Consider the following 17,530-nt stretch of genomic DNA (forward strand, 5'->3'; position numbering starts at 1 on the left):
CCCGGTTCCCTCCGTCGCTCTCCCTCGCCCCGGTTCCCTCCGGCGCTCTCCCTCGCCCCGGTTCCCTCCGTCGCTCTCCCTCGCCCCGGTTCCCTCCGGCGCTCTCCCTCGCCCGGTTCCCTCCGGCGCTCTCCCTCGCCCCGGTTCCCTCCGGCGCTCTCCCTCGCCCCGGTTCCCTCCGGCGCTCTCCTCGCCCCGGTTCCCTCCGGCTCGCTCTCGCTCTGTCTCTCCCTCTTTTCTTCCTTGCTGGAAGCACTGTGCTGATTCTTCCCTAACTCTGACACATTGAATCAGAATACCTTTTATAACACACTGACTTAAGTAGCTACCTTGTTAAAACATTTTCTCTCCTCTCTTAGCATGCCAACTTTGAAGTAGATTGCTTGCATGGTAGGAGGCGTTTTGTCAGACGAGCTCCAAAACTGCTCCAAATGAAGTCGTTGTTTGTTTTTTTGCCCTTCTCTTCTGACCCAGAGTCATCTGTTCACTCCGATACGCTCTGCTTCACAAACCCCCCCAGCCCCTGTGGGTCGTATTTAAAATGTGTGTAGCTACCAAGGGGGGCCTTCTCTTTCCCAGTGTGTCTCTCGCTCGCTCTCTCTGCTTCCTAAATGACATGTGGTGAAATGGATGGCCCTGCAGAACAGCAGCGGTAGCACTAGCAACAGTAGCACTAGCAGCGGTAGCACTAGCAGCGGTAGTACGGTGGTGGCAGAGGCAGCAGGGGTAGCACGAGCAGCGGTAGTACGGTGGTGGCAGAGGCAGCAGTGGTAGCACGAGCAGTGGTAGCACGAGCAGTGGTAGCACGAGCAGTGGTAGCACGAGCAGTGGTAGCACGGGGGTGGCAGAGGCAGCGGTAGCACGAGCAGCGGTAGCACGAGCAGCGGTAGCACGAGCAGCGGTAGCACGAGCAGCGGTAGCACGAGCAGCGGTAGCACGGCGGTGGCAGAGGCAGCAGCGGTAGCACTAGCAGCGGTAGCACTAGCAGCGGTAGCACTAGCAGCGGTAGCACTAGCAGCGGTAGCACGAGCAGCGGTAGCACGGTGGTGGCAGCACTAGCAGTGGTAGCACTAGCAGCGGTAGTACGGTGGTGGCAGCACTAGCAGTGGTAGCACTAGCAGCGGTAGTACGGTGGTGGCAGCACTAGCAGCGGTAGTACGGTGGTGGCAGCACTAGCAGTGGCAGCACTAGCAGTGGCAGCACTAGCAGCGGTAGTACGGTGGTGGCAGCACTAGCAGCGGCAGCACTAGCAGTGGCAGCGGTAGCACTAGCAGCGGTAGTACGGTGGTGGCAGCACTAGCAGTGGTAGCACTAGCAGCGGTAGTACGGTGGTGGCAGCACTAGCAGCGGTAGTACGGTGGTGGCAGCACTAGCAGTGGTAGCAGCGGTAGCACTAGCAGCGGTCGTACGGTGGTGGCAGCACTAGCAGTGGCAGCACTAGCAGTGGCAGCACTAGCACTGGCAGCACTAGCAGTGGCAGCACTAGCAGTGGCAGCACTAGCAGCGGCAGCACTAGCAGTGGCAGCACTAGCAGCGGTAGCACTAGCAGTGGCAGCACTAGCAGCGGTAGTACGGTGGTGACAGCACTAGCAGTGGCAGCACTAGCAGTGGCAGCACTAGCAGCGGTAGTACGGTGGTGGCAGCACTAGCAGTGGTAGCAGTGGCAGCACTAGCAGCGGCAGCACTAGCAGTGGCAGCACTAGCAGCGGTAGCACTAGCAGTGGCAGCACTAGCAGTGGCAGCACTAGCAGTGGCAGCACTAGCAGCGGTAGCACTAGCAGTGGCAGCACTAGCAGCGGTAGCACTAGCAGTGGCAGCACTAGCAGCGGTAGCAGTGGCAGCACTAGCAGCGGTAGCAGTGGCAGCACTAGCAGCGGTAGCACTAGCAGCGGTAGCAGTGGCAGCACTAGCAGCGGTAGCAGTGGCAGCACTAGCAGCGGTAGCACTAGCAGCGGTAGCAGTGGCAGCACTAGCAGCGGTAGCAGTGGCAGCACTAGCAGCGGTAGCAGTGGCAGCACTAGCAGCGGTAGCACGGTGGTGACAGCACTAGCAGTGGCAGCACTAGCAGTGGCAGCACTAGCAGCGCGGTAGTACGGTGGTGGTAGCAGTGGCAGCGGTAGCAGTGGCAGCACTAGCAGCGGTAGCAGTGGCAGCACTAGCAGCGGTAGCACTAGCAGCGCGGTAGTACGGTGGTGGCAGCACTAGCAGTGGTAGCACGGTGGTGGCAGAGGCAGCAGCGGTAGCTAACAACAACCGTGTAAAATCCATTCTGCTAAAGCAGGGGGCACAGAGAGTACCGTGAAGATCCATGCTAATGTGGTACAAGGAGAGTAGAGGGGGAGTGTATGTACAAATTCATTGTAGATTCCGGAATGAACTGTGTGTGAGAGAGAGAGAGACGGTCTACCCTGACAGCTCCCTACGATAAGCAGAGGTCATAAAAACACTCTTCCATTGTCTCTGGCCAGCGGCAACCCACTGTTTTTCACCTTCCAATAAAGTCTCCCTCCAGGACCACTACTGGTTCACATACAACTAGGTTGGTAACAGTAACAGTCAGGTTAAATTGGATTTGAAATTGTTTCTAGTTACAGGAGTCTGATCTTCCAGATTGAATATTGTTTGATGGTATCCTTTAAAGGCTCGCCTGTTGGCATTGCTGTTAAGATATGTTTCTATTGAATTCTTTAACAACCAATCAAAGCACAAGCCTGACAGTGAACCAATGAAAATCAATCAATACGGCCCCATCTGTTAAAACACACCTCAGAAGAACAAGTCAGTCACTTCCCCTTTCCTTACGCAACTGCTTGTTCCCTAGGCCTCAACTCCCCCCCCCCCCCCCCCCACACACACACACACAATAGCAGGGATCCTCACACACAGCAACAACTCATCATGTCAACCTACTATAGTGTGTCGCCATCAGTAATTGGCTTTTACTCCCAACAACATCGTTGAGTCACGTTGACTCACAGCCACGGCGTGCAGCCAGGCGTTCTCATAGAAGAGCTTGTTGTTTGAGTGTCATTCACACAACTGTTATGAACAGGTAGGCCCTGAGTCATCATGTGTTGTTTTAAAGGTTGTCATTCATTATAGTATTAAAGAATGTTTATTTCATGTTTTATAGAATAGTTATAAAATGTTGGTCTATAGTCTAATCATTGGTAGTAGAATGTTTGTGTATCATTTCCTTTGTGCCATTTGGAATAAATTGAACCCTAACGACCTGTTATATTCCAATAACTAGGACCCTATTGAGTCATATCCCCCATGTCTATATAATCATATATAGAAATATATTGAATCATATAGCCTAGATAGCAAATGGAATAAGTAATGCAGAAAGTAAATATTTGAGGAGCTGTTATTTCATGAACACCTTGTTTGGTGATTAGAAGGAACCAGCACGCTATGTTCCTCTATCCTCATGTGGGTCAACAATTAATTTACATTCAAAATCCTATTTCTCCTAACCTTAACCTGTAACCCTAAACCTAACCCCTAAACTTAAAATAGTCTTTGTCCTCATGGGATATGTCCCTACGAGAGAGCCTTTTCCTTGTTCTAAACTCCCACAAGGATAGAAGAACCAACCACACACAACCCCTACAACCACGCACAGCCCCTACAACCACACACAGCCCCTACAACCACACACAGCCCCTACAACCACACACAGCCCCTACAACCACACACAGCCCCTACAACCACACACAGCCCCTACAACCACACACAGCCCCTACAACCACACACAGCCCCTACAACCCCACACAGCCCCAACAACCCCACACAGCCCCTACAACCCCACACAGCCCCTACAACCCCACACAGCCCCTACAACCCCACACAGCCCCTACAACCACACACAGCCCCTATAACCACACACAGCCCCTACAACCACACACAGCCCCTACAACCACACAACAGAGCACACACAACCCCTACAACCGAGCACGCACAACCCCTACAACCACACACAACCGAGCACAAACAACCCCTACAACCACGCACAACCCCTACAACCACGCACAACCCCGAGAACCACACACAACCCCTAGTACCTACCATTTACTGCCCCCCTCCGCCGCCTAGTGAGAGAGCTTGGGGGGACTATAGCCTTGTTCTGTTCAATGTTCTCTGTGTATATAGTTCAAAATAATACAATATTATAATATAATTGTTGTAATATAAAATTGCTGACACCATTTAAACCAATGAGGGTTCAGAACTATAGCTTTGCAGATAGAACCGTTATAGTCCCAGCTTACCAGTGGTTCAGTCCATTACTGGTTATCAGCTTTTCCTGTCTATTGTACTATACTGCCCCACCCCCACCCTACACCTCTAGTTGGTGCAGCCCTCCAGGCACAATCAAGGAATTCATTATTTCCCTGTTCTATCTAGCTGGCACTTTTTCATCATGTTCTGTTTTCTCCGTATCTCTCTAGCTCTCTCTCCCTATCGGTCTGTTTTCCCCTTCTCCTTTTCTATCTGCTCTGCCTCCCCTCTTTTGATATTTGTTTATTCTATTCCATTTAATATTTCACAAACATGCTTATCCTGCTCCACCACATTTCTCCTGCACTTTCTTTCTGCTGATTGGCCTGTTCTGCCTGCTTCTCTCTCTCTCTCTCTGCCTCCACCTTTCCTCTTTTGCATTTTTCTACTTTTCCCATGTCTCTCTCGCTCACTCTTTCTCTCCCCTTTTCTTTTCTCTCCCCCTTCTCTCTGTCTTCCCTCCTTTTCTCTCCCCACCAAGCTTTCTGCTTCTCCCTCCCCTCTCTCTTTTCCTCCCTCTCCATCCGTCAGGGTCCTGTGAGCTGTGGCGGACACGCTGCATGCTACATGCTCGCCTCCTTCCAAATGGCTTCCTCAGTGATTTCTAATGAAGCGCACGGAGTAGAGCGAGAGCTGCTTCCTTCCGACAGAGGAGGACTGGTGTTTGTGTCGCCCTGGACACGGCCTGCCTGACGGCCCCCAACAACTAGCTAACTAGTGGGACCACGTCAGCTCAGTAGCGAACCACTCCAGTATAGATTGGTGTGGTATAGCAGAGATATATAATTCAGTACAGAACCACTCCAGTATAGATTGGTGTGGTATAGCAGAGATATATAATTCAGTACAGAACCACTCCAGTATAGAATGGTGTGGTATAGCAGAGATATATAATTCAGTACAGAACCACTCCAGTATAGATTGGTGTGGTATAGCAGAGATATATAATTCAGTACAGAATCACTCCAGTATAGATTGGTGTGGTATAGCAGAGATATATAATTCAGTACAGAATCACTCCAGTATAGATTGGTGTGGTATAGCAGAGATATATAATTCTGTACAGAACCACTCCAGTATCAATTGGTGTGGTATAGCAGAGATATATAATTCAGTACAGAACCACTCCAGTATAGATTGGTGTGGTATAGCAGAGATATATATAATTCAGTACAGAACCACTCCAGTATAGATTGGTGTGGTATAGCAGAGATATATATAATTCAGTACAGAACCACTCCAGTATAGATTGGTGTGGTATAGCAGAGATATATAATTCAGTACAGAACCACTCCAGTATAGATTGGTGTGGTATAGCAGAGATATATAATTCAGTACAGAACCACTCCAGTATAGATTGGTGTGGTATAGCAGAGATATATAATTCAGTACAGAACCACTCCAGTATAGATTGGTGTGGTATAGCAGAGATATAATTCAGTACAGAACCACTCCAGTATAGATTGGTGTGGTATAGCAGAGATATAATTCAGTACAGAAAGCACAGGACAGACACCTACTGTCTCTAGGACCCCTCTTGTTATCCAGCTACACAACTGTGCTTTGTTAGCTCACTGCAGCATAGCACAACATTGGATGATGTGGTATATCATAGGTAGAGCACACAGAAACAGTACAGAACTCCACAGACCAACACAGCTTTAACAGCGTTCTTCGTTTGTCGAAAGAGAGTCGGACCGAAATGCAGCGTGTTGGTTACTCATGTTTTTTTAATGAATGAATCGCGGTACATGAAATAACTTATAAATACAAAAAAAACAACAAACGGAACGTGAAACCTATTACAGCCTATCTGGTGAACACTACACAGAGACAGGAACAATCACCCACGAAATACACAGTGAAACCCAGGCTACCTAAATACGGTTCCCCATCAGAGACAACAAGAATCACCTGACTCTGATTGAGATCTGCCTCAGGCAGCCAAACCTAAACTAAACACACCCCTAATCAACCACAATCCCAATGCCTACAAAAACCCCAATACGACAAACACAATAACATAAACCCATGTCACACCCTGGCCTGACCAACTAATTAACTAAAACACAAAATACTAAGACCAAGGCGTGACAACAGCACCATCATACTGTATGCTGCAGGGACTTGCTTCCATTCAGCCACAAGAGCATTAGTGATATTGGCCACTGATGTTGGGTGATTAGGCCTGGCTCGCAGTCGGCGTTCCAATTCACCTCAAAGGTGTTTGGGGGGCTTGAGGTCAGTGCTCTGTGCAGGCCAGTCAAGTTCTTCCACACCGATATCGAGAAATTGACAACATTTCTGTATGGACCTCACTTTGTGCACTGTCATTCTGAAACAGGAAAGGGCCTTCCCCAAACTGTTGCCACAAATTTAGAAGCACAGAATTGTCTAGAATGTCATTGTATGCTGTAGCGTTAAGATTTTCCTTCACTGGAACTAAGGGGCCTGGCCCGACCAATGAAAAACAGCCCCAGACCATTATTCCTCATCCACCAAACTTTACAGTTGGCACTATGCATTCGGTCAGGTAGCATCGGTTTGGCATCGGCCAAACCCAGAATAGTTCGTTGGACTGCCAGATGGTGAAGTGAGATTCACTCCAGACAACGCATTTCCACTGCTCCAGCGTCTACGAATTTGAAGGCCACATATGGCCACACATGTCCACATACTTTTGTGTATATAGTGTATGTGCTATCTTTATTTGATCACTTTGTTGATGCAGAGAATTTTCCTGTAATTTCCACCTTAAAATGTCAGACTTGAGTTGCCTTTTTTTTAAATCAACACCTACAAAAATTACCATTAATTATAATCCACATAATAATTGTCTGTTGCTGCAGGATTATTTTCCTGCTGTGATAAACTGTTCATTTCTCTCTCCTCTCTACTTTCTTTTTCCTTCGGTCTCTCTCTCGCTCTCTCTTTCTACTGTCTCTCTCGCTCTCTCTTTCTACTGTCTCTCTCGCTCTCTCTTTCTACTGTCTCTCTCTCTCTCTATCTACTGTCTCTTGCATTCAGCACACTCCAGTGACAATTAGGAATGCTACATTGTGGCTCTCACACACTATCACATTGTCAAACCAATTTCCTGCTCTAACCATCACACCGGAGAAACAATGACAAATTCTGGCTCTCGATGGAGATGAAATGGACTGGATGAAGCGGCTACGCTTGTTTTCCACCCCCCCCCCCCAATGTCGCCACAGCTCCCCCCGCTGTCCCTACCCATGAAGTAACCACAGCACAAATCACTGCTGACACACACACCCACATGCATACGCACACATGGGCACATACACAGACACGCACAGGCACATGCATATGCATGCTCACATATGCAACAAAGCAAACGCACACATTTCACTGTCAGTCTACACCTGTTTATCAAGCATGTGACAAAGAAATGTTGATTTGACACACCACAGTGCCCGTCAGATGCTGTCCTTTAGCCAGCCCTGCACGTTGACACACAGTCCCTTAAGGCCGTGAGTTACTGAGAGAGGGGGAGAGGGAGCGAGAGAAAGAGATAGGGGGAGATGCGTTTTGAATTGATCATGTCTGATCCTTGCTTAAGTGACCAGCGTTGGCCTAAAGTGCACTGCAGAAGCCTGTATTTAACCCAATAGGTAGTTGTTGGGGGGGGGGGGGTCTTCAAGGTTCGATGGTACAAGGTCATGCATGGGCACAACATGTATGGCTTTGTGTGAGGTGAAATGGCTGCGACTGTTTGTTTGTAAGCTGTGTATGTGTAAGGTTTTGTTACTGTTTGTGTGTAAGTGATATGTTTGCATCAGTGACAGTGTGTGGGATTCAGGTTCTCTAAGTATTTGGGTTTAAGAGAGGTTTTTAGTCTGCTTATCAGCTCAGTGGCAGTGTGCATATGGTTGTGTGCATCTGTGTGGGCTATGTGTCTGAGTGTGTGAGAGAGGCAGGGATATTTTAACTTTGTGTGTGTGAAGGATATATTAATCAGTTTGCGTGTGTATGTATCAAACCCCCCTCCTAATCTGTCTCTTTGGATTGGAGAGGGCCCCTCTCTCTAAGCCCCCCTCCCTCCCCTCTATCTCTCTCTCCAAATTCCCAGAACCACCACCCCCACATACACACATCACTCTGACGGGCCCTGACTGCAGGTTAAACACATCAAAAGCTGCCTCAGCTCTCTCTCTCTTTGCTATTTCTGATCTGCCTCAGCTCTCTCTCTCTCTCTCTCTCTCTCTCTGCCTCTCTCTCTCTCTCTCTGCGTGTCTCTCTCTCTCTCTGCTATCTCGCTCTGCTCTCTCTCTCTGCTATCTCTACTCTGTCTCTCTGCTATCTCTGCTCTGCTCTCTGCTATTTCTGCTCTCTCTGTCTCTCTCTCTCTCTGCTATCTCTGCTCTGTGTCTCTCTCTCTCTGCTATCTCTGCTCTGTGTCTCTCTCTCTCTGCTATCTCTGCTCTGTGTCTCTCTGCTCTCTGTCTCTGCTATCTCTGCTCTGCCCCTCTGCTATCTCTGCTCTGCCTCTCTCTCTCTCTCTCTGCTCTGCCTCTGTCTCTGTCTCTCTGCTATCTCTGCTCTGTCTCTCTCTGCTCTGTCTCTCTCTGTCTCTCTGCTATCTCTGCTCTCTCTCTCTGTCTCTGTTTCTCTCTGCTATCTCTGCTTTCTCTGTCTCTCTGCTATCTCTGCTCTCTATCTCTGCTCTGTTTGCTCTGACTCTCTAACTCTGCTATCTCTGCTCTCTTATGCTCTTACTGCATGGTGCAGCGCAGAGATGAGTATATCAGCCACTCCCCCTTTCCCTCCCTCCCTTTCTTTCTCTTCTCTCTCTCCTCTCTCTCGATCACGAATAAATAGGAGTAGAGAGGAAATAGTCAGATCCCTCCGAGACAATCTTGCACCGTCTTCCCATTACTGCCTTGGTTACGTAAACCGTTGAGAGGGGACGGTGTGTGGCATTTAATGGCTGCTGTGGCTTGGCCGGTGCCCGGGCTGCTGTGACACTACCTCGCCACCAGTATTTTTTTATTTTTGTGGGAAGAGTTTTAATCACGAGGTGTGTGTCCGTCCAGGCTGTGTAAATTATAGACCAATCAGAGTTGAATCACTCAGCCACAGTGAGCAATATGCCCTCGTCGTCGATACCAGCTCCTATTAATACTCCCTTTTACTGCTTAATAAGATGCCCCCAATTTGTTTTTGTTCCGTTTTTGTCTGATCCTTTTTTTCTCTTTTCTTGCATTTTAATGAGCTGTGGCGCCGGGGGCCCTGTCGCCCGGTTGTTAATGCTCCGGCGTCCCGCTGAAAGCCAGCGTGCGTCTTGGTAAAGAAAGAGGCCTCTGTTCTGTACTTGTCACACCGATAGTCAAAACAACCGGCTCTATAAAAACCCACACGCTGTTAGCCAGTTTGAGCCGTCCACAGACGCTAACGACCTGGTGTACATGTCCTCTCTCCAGGTTAGGGCTAGGGGGGAGCTAGGTTACGGCTATGTTAAGATGGAGAGGGAGATTGTTGAGGATGAAGAATGCACAGTTAACGGCGAGACCCACAGCATTTGTCCTCATAAAACCGTCGCTGACTGATGAAGCCACAACAGCTGGGGGAATGCAATGAAAAGAGAAATGAGGAGATGTTTTGGGGGCCAAGAGGAAAGTGTGTGTGCTCACATCACCAGGGTCTGTCTCGTACATCCACAAGTCTGGTAGTGAAAAACACCTCTCTGACCACTCAAAGTCAAGCACATAGAAAACAACCCCCTCAAGTTAGCACACCATATCACACCCTACATCTTCATATCTTTACACACATGCAATCATTCATTGACATGACAGCAGTGCAGTCTCATACATATCACTGGGGAGCACTTCAAATACCCCTGTTTAAATAGAGGCCCTTTAAAAGCTTTTCTCTTGGGTTCCATGCATTTGGAGAACTTCATGAAAACGGGACAAATCTAGTACCCGCTTTGAAATGGGCCACACCTTGATTAAGTACCATGTCATTGACTAATGTTATGCGTACTAAACATAGCTCCCCCCCCCACCTGCCTCGACACACGGGCATATCAAGTGTTATTAAAAACAGCAGCAGGCACTTCTGGGCTGTGATTCATTCTGTGTGAGTCACCCAGCACACGCAGGGTTAAAGTATAGCTGCAGAGTCTTACTGCAGTGTCTGAAGCGTTTGGCTGTTCGCTACAGTACGCCAGGAGAACAAAACGTCATCTCTCTCTGTTTGGTTTTTTTCTCTCTCCAAAAATCATTTTTATTGCATTTGTAACATTTGGCACAATACAAATTCATGGTGCTTTTACAAGATAAACCTGTAAAGATCCAACACTGACCTTTTTTTGAATGTTTTTTTTCTTAACGAAAGTCTTCTCAGTATAAATGTGTTGTTCTCTTTTCACTGCATTCTCTGTAGCATTGGTTTAAAAAAATCACACACAATGCCTCTTTCTTTGAACAAGTCTACCCTCATTTCTCAGTCAGGATAGTATGTCAAACAACTGGCCTTTTTTAAATAGAAGTTACAAGTTAGAAAATAGTTTCAATGTATTTATTTTTAATATAATATGCTTCTCTATCACCAGTCCATGGTACTTTCAATAGTTTCATATATAGATTTATTTATAAGCATGTACAACAAGAAATGTTCAGTCTTTAAGTTTTGCACTCTGTACAAAAAAGAAAGTTCCTGTCTTTTCCCCCGTTGTGCATTCTATTGCATGTAGTTATGAGAAGAGGGGTGGCTATGGGGATTGGGACTTGCCTGGGGGGTGGTGTGGTGGGGGGGGGCTTTAAATCTGAGTCTCCTGAACCTTCTCCTTGGTGTGAGTTTTTATGACAAAGGGCTCAGGGAGGTTTGTGATGGCGCTGGGCAAGGTTCGAGGGAGAGAGTTCCCAACGTTGTTCTCTGTCCATTTAGCCCCATGTCCTGCTGGCTTGTACGTGTTGTATTTGGGCTTGAGGGTGCGGTAGTCCACCTTGTGATGGTCTGCTTTGTGGGGACTGGAATCCATTTTGGGTTTCTGGTTGCCATAATCCTGTTTATGGGGGCTGTTGTAGCCTGATTTGAAGACGATGTAGTCCGGCGCGGCCTTGGGGGTGTGTTCTGATTTGGGTTTGTATTGACTGTTGTCCGGTTTGGATTTGTGTGTAATGTACTCCGGTTTGGATTTGGACTGAGTGCTGTAGTCAGGTTTGTAAGGGCTGTAGTCTGGTTTAGGTCGTGGGTGAGTGCTGTAGTCAGGTTTGAATGGGCTATAGTCCGGTTTGGGTTTTGGATGAGTGCCATAATCCGGTTTGAAGGGGCTATAATCTGCTTTAGGTGTTCTCGGGTGAGTACTGCTGCTATAATCCGGTTTAAATGGGCTATAATCTGCTTTAGGTGTTCTCGGGTGAGTACTGTAGTCAGGTTTGAAGGGGCTATAGTCCGCTTTAGGCTGCTTGTGAGTGCTATATTCAGGTCTGAACGGGCTATAGTCAGCCTTTGGTCTATGAAGGCTAAAATCTGGTGTAGATTTGTGGGTGCTATATTCCACTGTAGATTTGTGGGTAGTGTAGTCCACGGTTGGTTTATAGGTGGTGTACTCAGCCTTGGGCTTGTGTATAATGTAGTCTGGTTTGGGCATGTGGATTGTGTAGTCCCCCTTGTAGTCGGCTTTGGGTTTGGGGAAGCCATAGTCTGTTTTGTGGCTGATATAATCCAGTTTTTGGATGCTGTTGTGGTCTCGTATCTCGGGCAGCGTGTGGTCTCGTATCTCGGGCAGCGTGTGGTCTCGGATCTGGTTGGCAGCAGAAGCAGGCGGTGGCAGGTCCTCCTCGTCCACCTGGATGATTTCTACCGTACGGGCGGCTGCCACCGTGCTCCGCTGCTGGTGGCGCTTCCTCAGCTTGTAGAAGGCGATGAGCATGACGGCAGCCAGCAGCGTGACGGCTACGAAGCAGCCGATGATGATCTTGGTGGTTTTCATCATCTCATCCAGGCTGGGGACTGTGTCGGGTGGCTTGACCGTGGCAGACTTGGAGGCAGGAACGGCGGACGGTCGGGCGCCTGGCTGACCCTCGGTGTTCTGGAGCAGAACGGTGGGAGTAGAGATGAAGACGGGCTGAAAGAGGGAGGGCGAGGCGGTGGTGGTGGTGCCAGCGCCCACCGCACCTCCCCCTGCTTCTCCTCCAGCCCCCCTACCAGTGTTAGGGGAGCTCGTTGTGGGCTTGGGCATCTCCGTGGTGGGTCCCGGCACTTCCACGGTCACCGTGGTGAAGTAGCTGAGGTTGGACGTGTTGAGTTCAGCCGCGCTCACGTTGAGGTAGGCCGAGGCGTTTGAGTTGCCGGCCGCGTTGGACACCATGCAGGTGTAGGTGCCTGTGTCAGCCGCAAGGACATTGGAGAAGTTGAGAGTGCCATCGTTGAGCACGGCGATCCGCTGGTGGGCCGAGGCGTGCGTCAGGACAGTCCCATTGGGCAGCAGCCACCGAACCGAGGACATTGGCGCAGTCCGGCAACGGAGCTCCGCTACGCGCTCTGCCGAAATATTCAAGTCTCTTGGCGCGTCGCCTATGAAGGGGGCAGAGCACTGCAGCACGCCGGTCTCCCCCCGGTCCACCTCCACCAGCTGGCGGCCCCGCATGTGGGCCGGCGCGTGGCATCGGCCACAGCAGGTAGAATTGGTAGGGATGTACTCTCGCAGCCATCGCGCCAGCCACAGGGCTTCACAGCCACAGTTCCAGGGGTTGTGGTGGAGGTGCAGCTCCACCAGGTACCTGAGGGGGGAGAATAGGTCGTGCGGCAGGGCGCTCAGGTTGTTGTGGGCTAGGTTGAGCTCCACCAGCGAGCTCAGGTCGTCAAAGGCGTTGCGCTCGATCACCCCAATCTGCGAATTCATCACCCACAGCTTCTTGAGTGAGCGCAGGCCCCGGAAGGAGCCTGGCTTTATTTCGGAGAAGAGGTTCTCCGAGATCTCCAGCTCCTCCAGGCCCAGCAGGGGGCTCAGATTGGGCATCTCCCCCCGGATGTTGCACATGCCCAGGTTGAGGTACTTGAGGTTGTGCAGGCCCTCAAAGGCGCCATCGGAGATGAAATCCAGTTTGCGCAGCTCGCCCAAGTCCAAACGCATGAGCGAGGGCACTCGGTTGAAGGCATACGAAGGGATGCTCTCGATGGGGTTATTCCTCAGCCATAATTCCCTTAGCTTGGACAGGTACTCGAAGGCACCACTGGGCACCCCAGTTAGCCGGTTGTCAAATAGCTCCAGCGTGTTTAAGCTGGTGAGGCCATTGAAGGCGCCCACCTCGATCTGCCGGATGGCGTTGCGGCCCAGCTGCAGAACCTCAAGGTGGTGCAGGTGTCGGAAGGTGTCGGCCTGCACCTCTCCAATGGCATTCTCCATCAGGTTGAGGTGGCGCGTGTTGGCGGGGATGCCCGGGGGCACGCGAGTGAGGCCACGCCGAGTGCACACCACCTTGCTCAGCTGGCTACTACACGAGCACTGCGGTGGGCAGCCCTGAGGGCCTGGCGCTGCCGCCCCCGCCATAGCCAGAGAGGCGCTGCTCCACGCTCGCGCCATCAGGAACACAACACAGAGCAGGGTGGCTCGACGCACAGCTACCCGCCCCAGGAGACTCATGATGTGGCACGCTCATAATTCAGCATCGTCCGGGGGGAGAGGTTTGGGGGGGGGGGTCGGTTGGTTGAATGGGTTGGTGGTCGAAAGTGGGAGGGTGAGGTATAAAGAGGGGAGGGAGGAGAGGGCTGGCCCTACCCCGGATTAAGCAAGACTCTGGCTCTCTTTTCCATGGACACTACTGGAGGGGGGAGGGCAACTGCTCTTAAATGTTTCAGAGACAGAGAAAAAATAATAGAATAGGAGATGGAGATGATTGAAATAGGGTTGGAAATGCTAGACACCTACCTCAAGCTTTTTTTTTTTTTACAGGTCCTTACGAGATTGTTTGTCAATCACAGAGTGTTTAAATCAGGTATATATCCAAGGAGCAGAGAAATAAAGACTTTTCTTTCTGCTCTGTTAGAAGCAAATGAAGTGAAGATTCTTTGCCAAAATGGCCCCTTTTTATAATTCCACACAAGCGAACATCATCCCGAAGAAGGAAAAGATGTGAAGGCCCATCCGAAGCTTGTGTTTTAGATGGGTAGGTATCCAGTCAGGCTCCTATAGCAGTACACACTCGCTCGCTCTCGGCTGCTCTTCTCCCGCTTGTCCTTGGAATCCGCCGCTCGGTGTTTCCGCCGAACGCCTTCTCCAAGTCTCCATAGCACAAACGCGTGCTCACCGACACACACACTCCGCACTCTGAAAACCCAAGGCAGAGAAGAAAAATGGGTGGGGGTTTCAGGGTAGAGGGAGGAGGGGGTTAAGGAGGAAGAATAAAAATTCTACAGTCCTTTCAAATTTCTTCCCCTTTTGTTTGAGGGGGGGGGGACAGGACCCCCCCTTTCCTTTCCCTTGGCTCTTTCTATTTTTTGGTGATCAGTCAGTCAGTCCACCCTCTCTCTCTGTGTGTTGCGTCGTGTCCACTTGATTTCTGTAGCGCTCGGCAGGGTTGAAAAGGCTACGCGACACACACTGCGGTCATTAGCTTATTTCTCCTCTTAACTAGCTCTGCGCTCCAGCACAGCAGCACTCAAACACGGCTCGCCAGCAGCGGCGCACACACACACACACACACACACACACACACACACACACACACACACACACACACACACACACACACACACACACACACACACACACACAGCAGCTGCAGCCTGCCTCCCGCGCACTTCCCAATAATCCGTCAATTTCTTCCGAGGGTGGGTGGGGGTTTGTAACAGAGTTGAGAGAGGGCGGGGGGCGTAGAGTAGATTCAGCAGCAATATCAGCACAGCAAAAAGAGGCTAAAGCGCCATCTCCCTCGGTCTCTTTCTCGCTCCTGTTTTCAATCCCTTTTTTTCTTCACCGCGCGGCAGAATAGGAGAGTGAAGCAAGAGAGAGCCGAGCGGGGCACAGGATGTTACAGCAGCGGCGAAGAGGAAAACAGATCCGCTGTAGCAGCAGATGAGCGAGTCCGGGGATGTGTATCTCTCTCCCCCTCTCCCCCTCTCCCGTTCTTCTCAGCCCCTGCAGTGTCCTGAGGTAGTGGCCAAGCTCAAAGCACTCAGTCTTTTGTGTGTGCCAGCGCGAAGCCTCTCAACCATGTTAGCTTCCACTGTCCTCTCTTTCTCTCTCTTGTTTCTCTCTCTGGCTCCCTGGTTTAGAGGAGAATAAAGCGCTTCCCAGGTGAACTGGAGAAAACGGCAGTGTGTCCCCACGGCAACACGATTTTAACCCCTGCAGCCCGGTGTTAATCCTGCTGCTCAGGTTATTCCGGCACGTTTTTCTGGTGCCAGTGTGGTGCAAGGCTGCTCTCACTCTCTCTCTTTCATTCGCTTGTTCACTCTGTTGCTCTTTCTCTTTTGTCCTTGAGTGGGAAACGTGAATGTACTGCTGACGCATCCTGCTCGGAGCAGTGCATTGGTTTGATGCAGTGTTTTTGTGCATTAACTAATCCACTCTCTCCCCCTCATTCTTTCTTTCGTTCTCTCTCTCTCTCTCTCTCTCTCTCATTCTACCCTGTTCCTCTCCCTCTTCTCTCCAGTCTCACTCAAGCCATTGCTCTTGCTCTCTCTCTCCTCATTTGCCTGTCTACTCATCTTTTTTCTCTCCCCCATTGCTCTCTCTCGCGCTCGCTCTCTCTCCGTCCTGTCAGAAGGTCAATGTAGAGTGAGTGTATCCTGCCTGACGTGTGTGGGTGTGTGCACGTGCACCCTGGGACATTTTGGGGACTGGATGGTGGGAGATGGTCTACTGTTGAGTGAGGTAGAAAATGAGGGAGTGAAAAAGAGAGGGACAGAGAGAAGAAGTGAAAGAGGGAGGGAGATTAAGAGAGGGGGACAGAGAGAAGAAGTGAAAGAGGGAGGGAGATAAAGAGAGGTGGACGGAGAGAAGTGAAAGAGGGAGGGAGATAGAGAGGGGGACAGAAGTGAAAGGGAGAGATGGAGGGACAGAGAGAAGTGAGAGATGAAGAGCGAGGGACGAAGAAGTGAAAGGGGGAGGGAGAGATGAAGAGGGACAGAGAGAAGTGAGAGGGAGGGACAGAGAGAGTCGCTCTGATTTCGATGATCAACACACCTCTTTTTGATGAATGATTTTACTCTATATCTACTGTCTCTTCTCTCTCTCTTTCGCTCTCTCTCCCTCTTGCTCGCTCTTTCTCTCTCTCGGTCTCTCTCCCTCTCTCTCCTTCTGACTCTCTCTCTCTCGGTCTCCCTATTTCTCTCTCTCTCCTTCTGACTCTCTCTCTCTCGGTCTCCCTATTTCTCTCTCTCTCGCTCTCCTCCATTTCCCAGGAACAGGGAAGAATATCTGACTCCTTCCTTTCCCCACTATTCTCTCTCCCTTCAACTTCCTCTCTCGCTCCCACCTCTTCCTCTCCCTCTCTCCTCAAAGTGATGTGAGTGAATGGTGATTAGTCAGGGGTCCGGCCCCTGGTCGGAGAGTGGGATGCTGCTGACTGGTGCTTGGAGCACACCAGGCCACCGTGCAGGGTCTTCTTGGTGTTGGTACAACAGGGATTCCTCAACTAGACACAGATGGGGTTTTTTCTTTTGTGGATGGTCATGGGGCTGGAACATAAGTACAAATAATTTGTAGGCAGCGCATTGAACGCAAGAAGATACAATATTTGACTAAAACATGATAATTTCAAACCTTGCTTACATTTGTATACGATCACACTTGGGGATACTTTGGAAAATATTTCCAAAATTCAAATTACTCAGTGCTGATTTGCTGGTGTTTTTACAGTATTTTATGTCCAACAATAAAACTATTGTTCAGTTATATTTTTTTTGCTCAGAAAACCCATAAAGTCACCGCCAGCTGGGGAACCCTGGTTCAGAACATAGAATTACAACTGATAAGGGAGGTCCTCATTAGACATCACCGGCAACAACGTTGCCTAACAAACCCACCGTCACTGGACCAGACAGGACTGGCAAAAAGTGCTCTTCACTGACGTGTCGCAGTTTTGTCTCACCGGGGGTGATGGTTGGATTTGCGTTTATCGTCGAAAGAATGAGCGTTACACCGAGGCCTGTGCTCTGGGGCGGTGTGTCACAGCGTCATCGGACTGCGCTTGTTGTCATGCAGGCAATCTCAACGCAGTGCGTTACAGGGAAGACATCCTCCCTCATGTGGTACCCTTCCTGCAGGCTC

At 50.1% G+C, this 17,530-nt stretch overlaps 2 protein-coding genes across 2 annotated transcripts in view; one reads left to right on the forward strand and one right to left on the reverse strand.

The window, feature by feature from the left end:
- Nucleotides 1-17,530, forward strand: part of LOC135515701 (staphylococcal nuclease domain-containing protein 1-like) — a 434,912-nt gene that overhangs the window by 223,742 nt on the left and 193,640 nt on the right.
- Nucleotides 10,512-15,914, reverse strand: LOC135515700 (leucine-rich repeat-containing protein 4-like). Its single transcript, XM_064939383.1, has one exon. The coding sequence runs from the start codon at nt 13,898-13,900 to the stop codon at nt 11,072-11,074; it is 2,829 nt and encodes a 942-aa protein (XP_064795455.1). The 5' UTR covers nt 13,901-15,914; the 3' UTR covers nt 10,512-11,071.

Source organism: Oncorhynchus masou, chromosome 27 (assembly GCF_036934945.1).
Source record: "Oncorhynchus masou masou isolate Uvic2021 chromosome 27, UVic_Omas_1.1, whole genome shotgun sequence".
Taxonomy (NCBI): Eukaryota; Metazoa; Chordata; class Actinopteri; order Salmoniformes; family Salmonidae; genus Oncorhynchus; species Oncorhynchus masou.

Coding starts and splice junctions, on each gene's coding strand:
- LOC135515700 (XM_064939383.1), bottom strand. CDS start 13,900: ATGAGTCTCCTGGGGCGGGTAGCTGTGCGTCGAGCCACCCTGCTCTGT.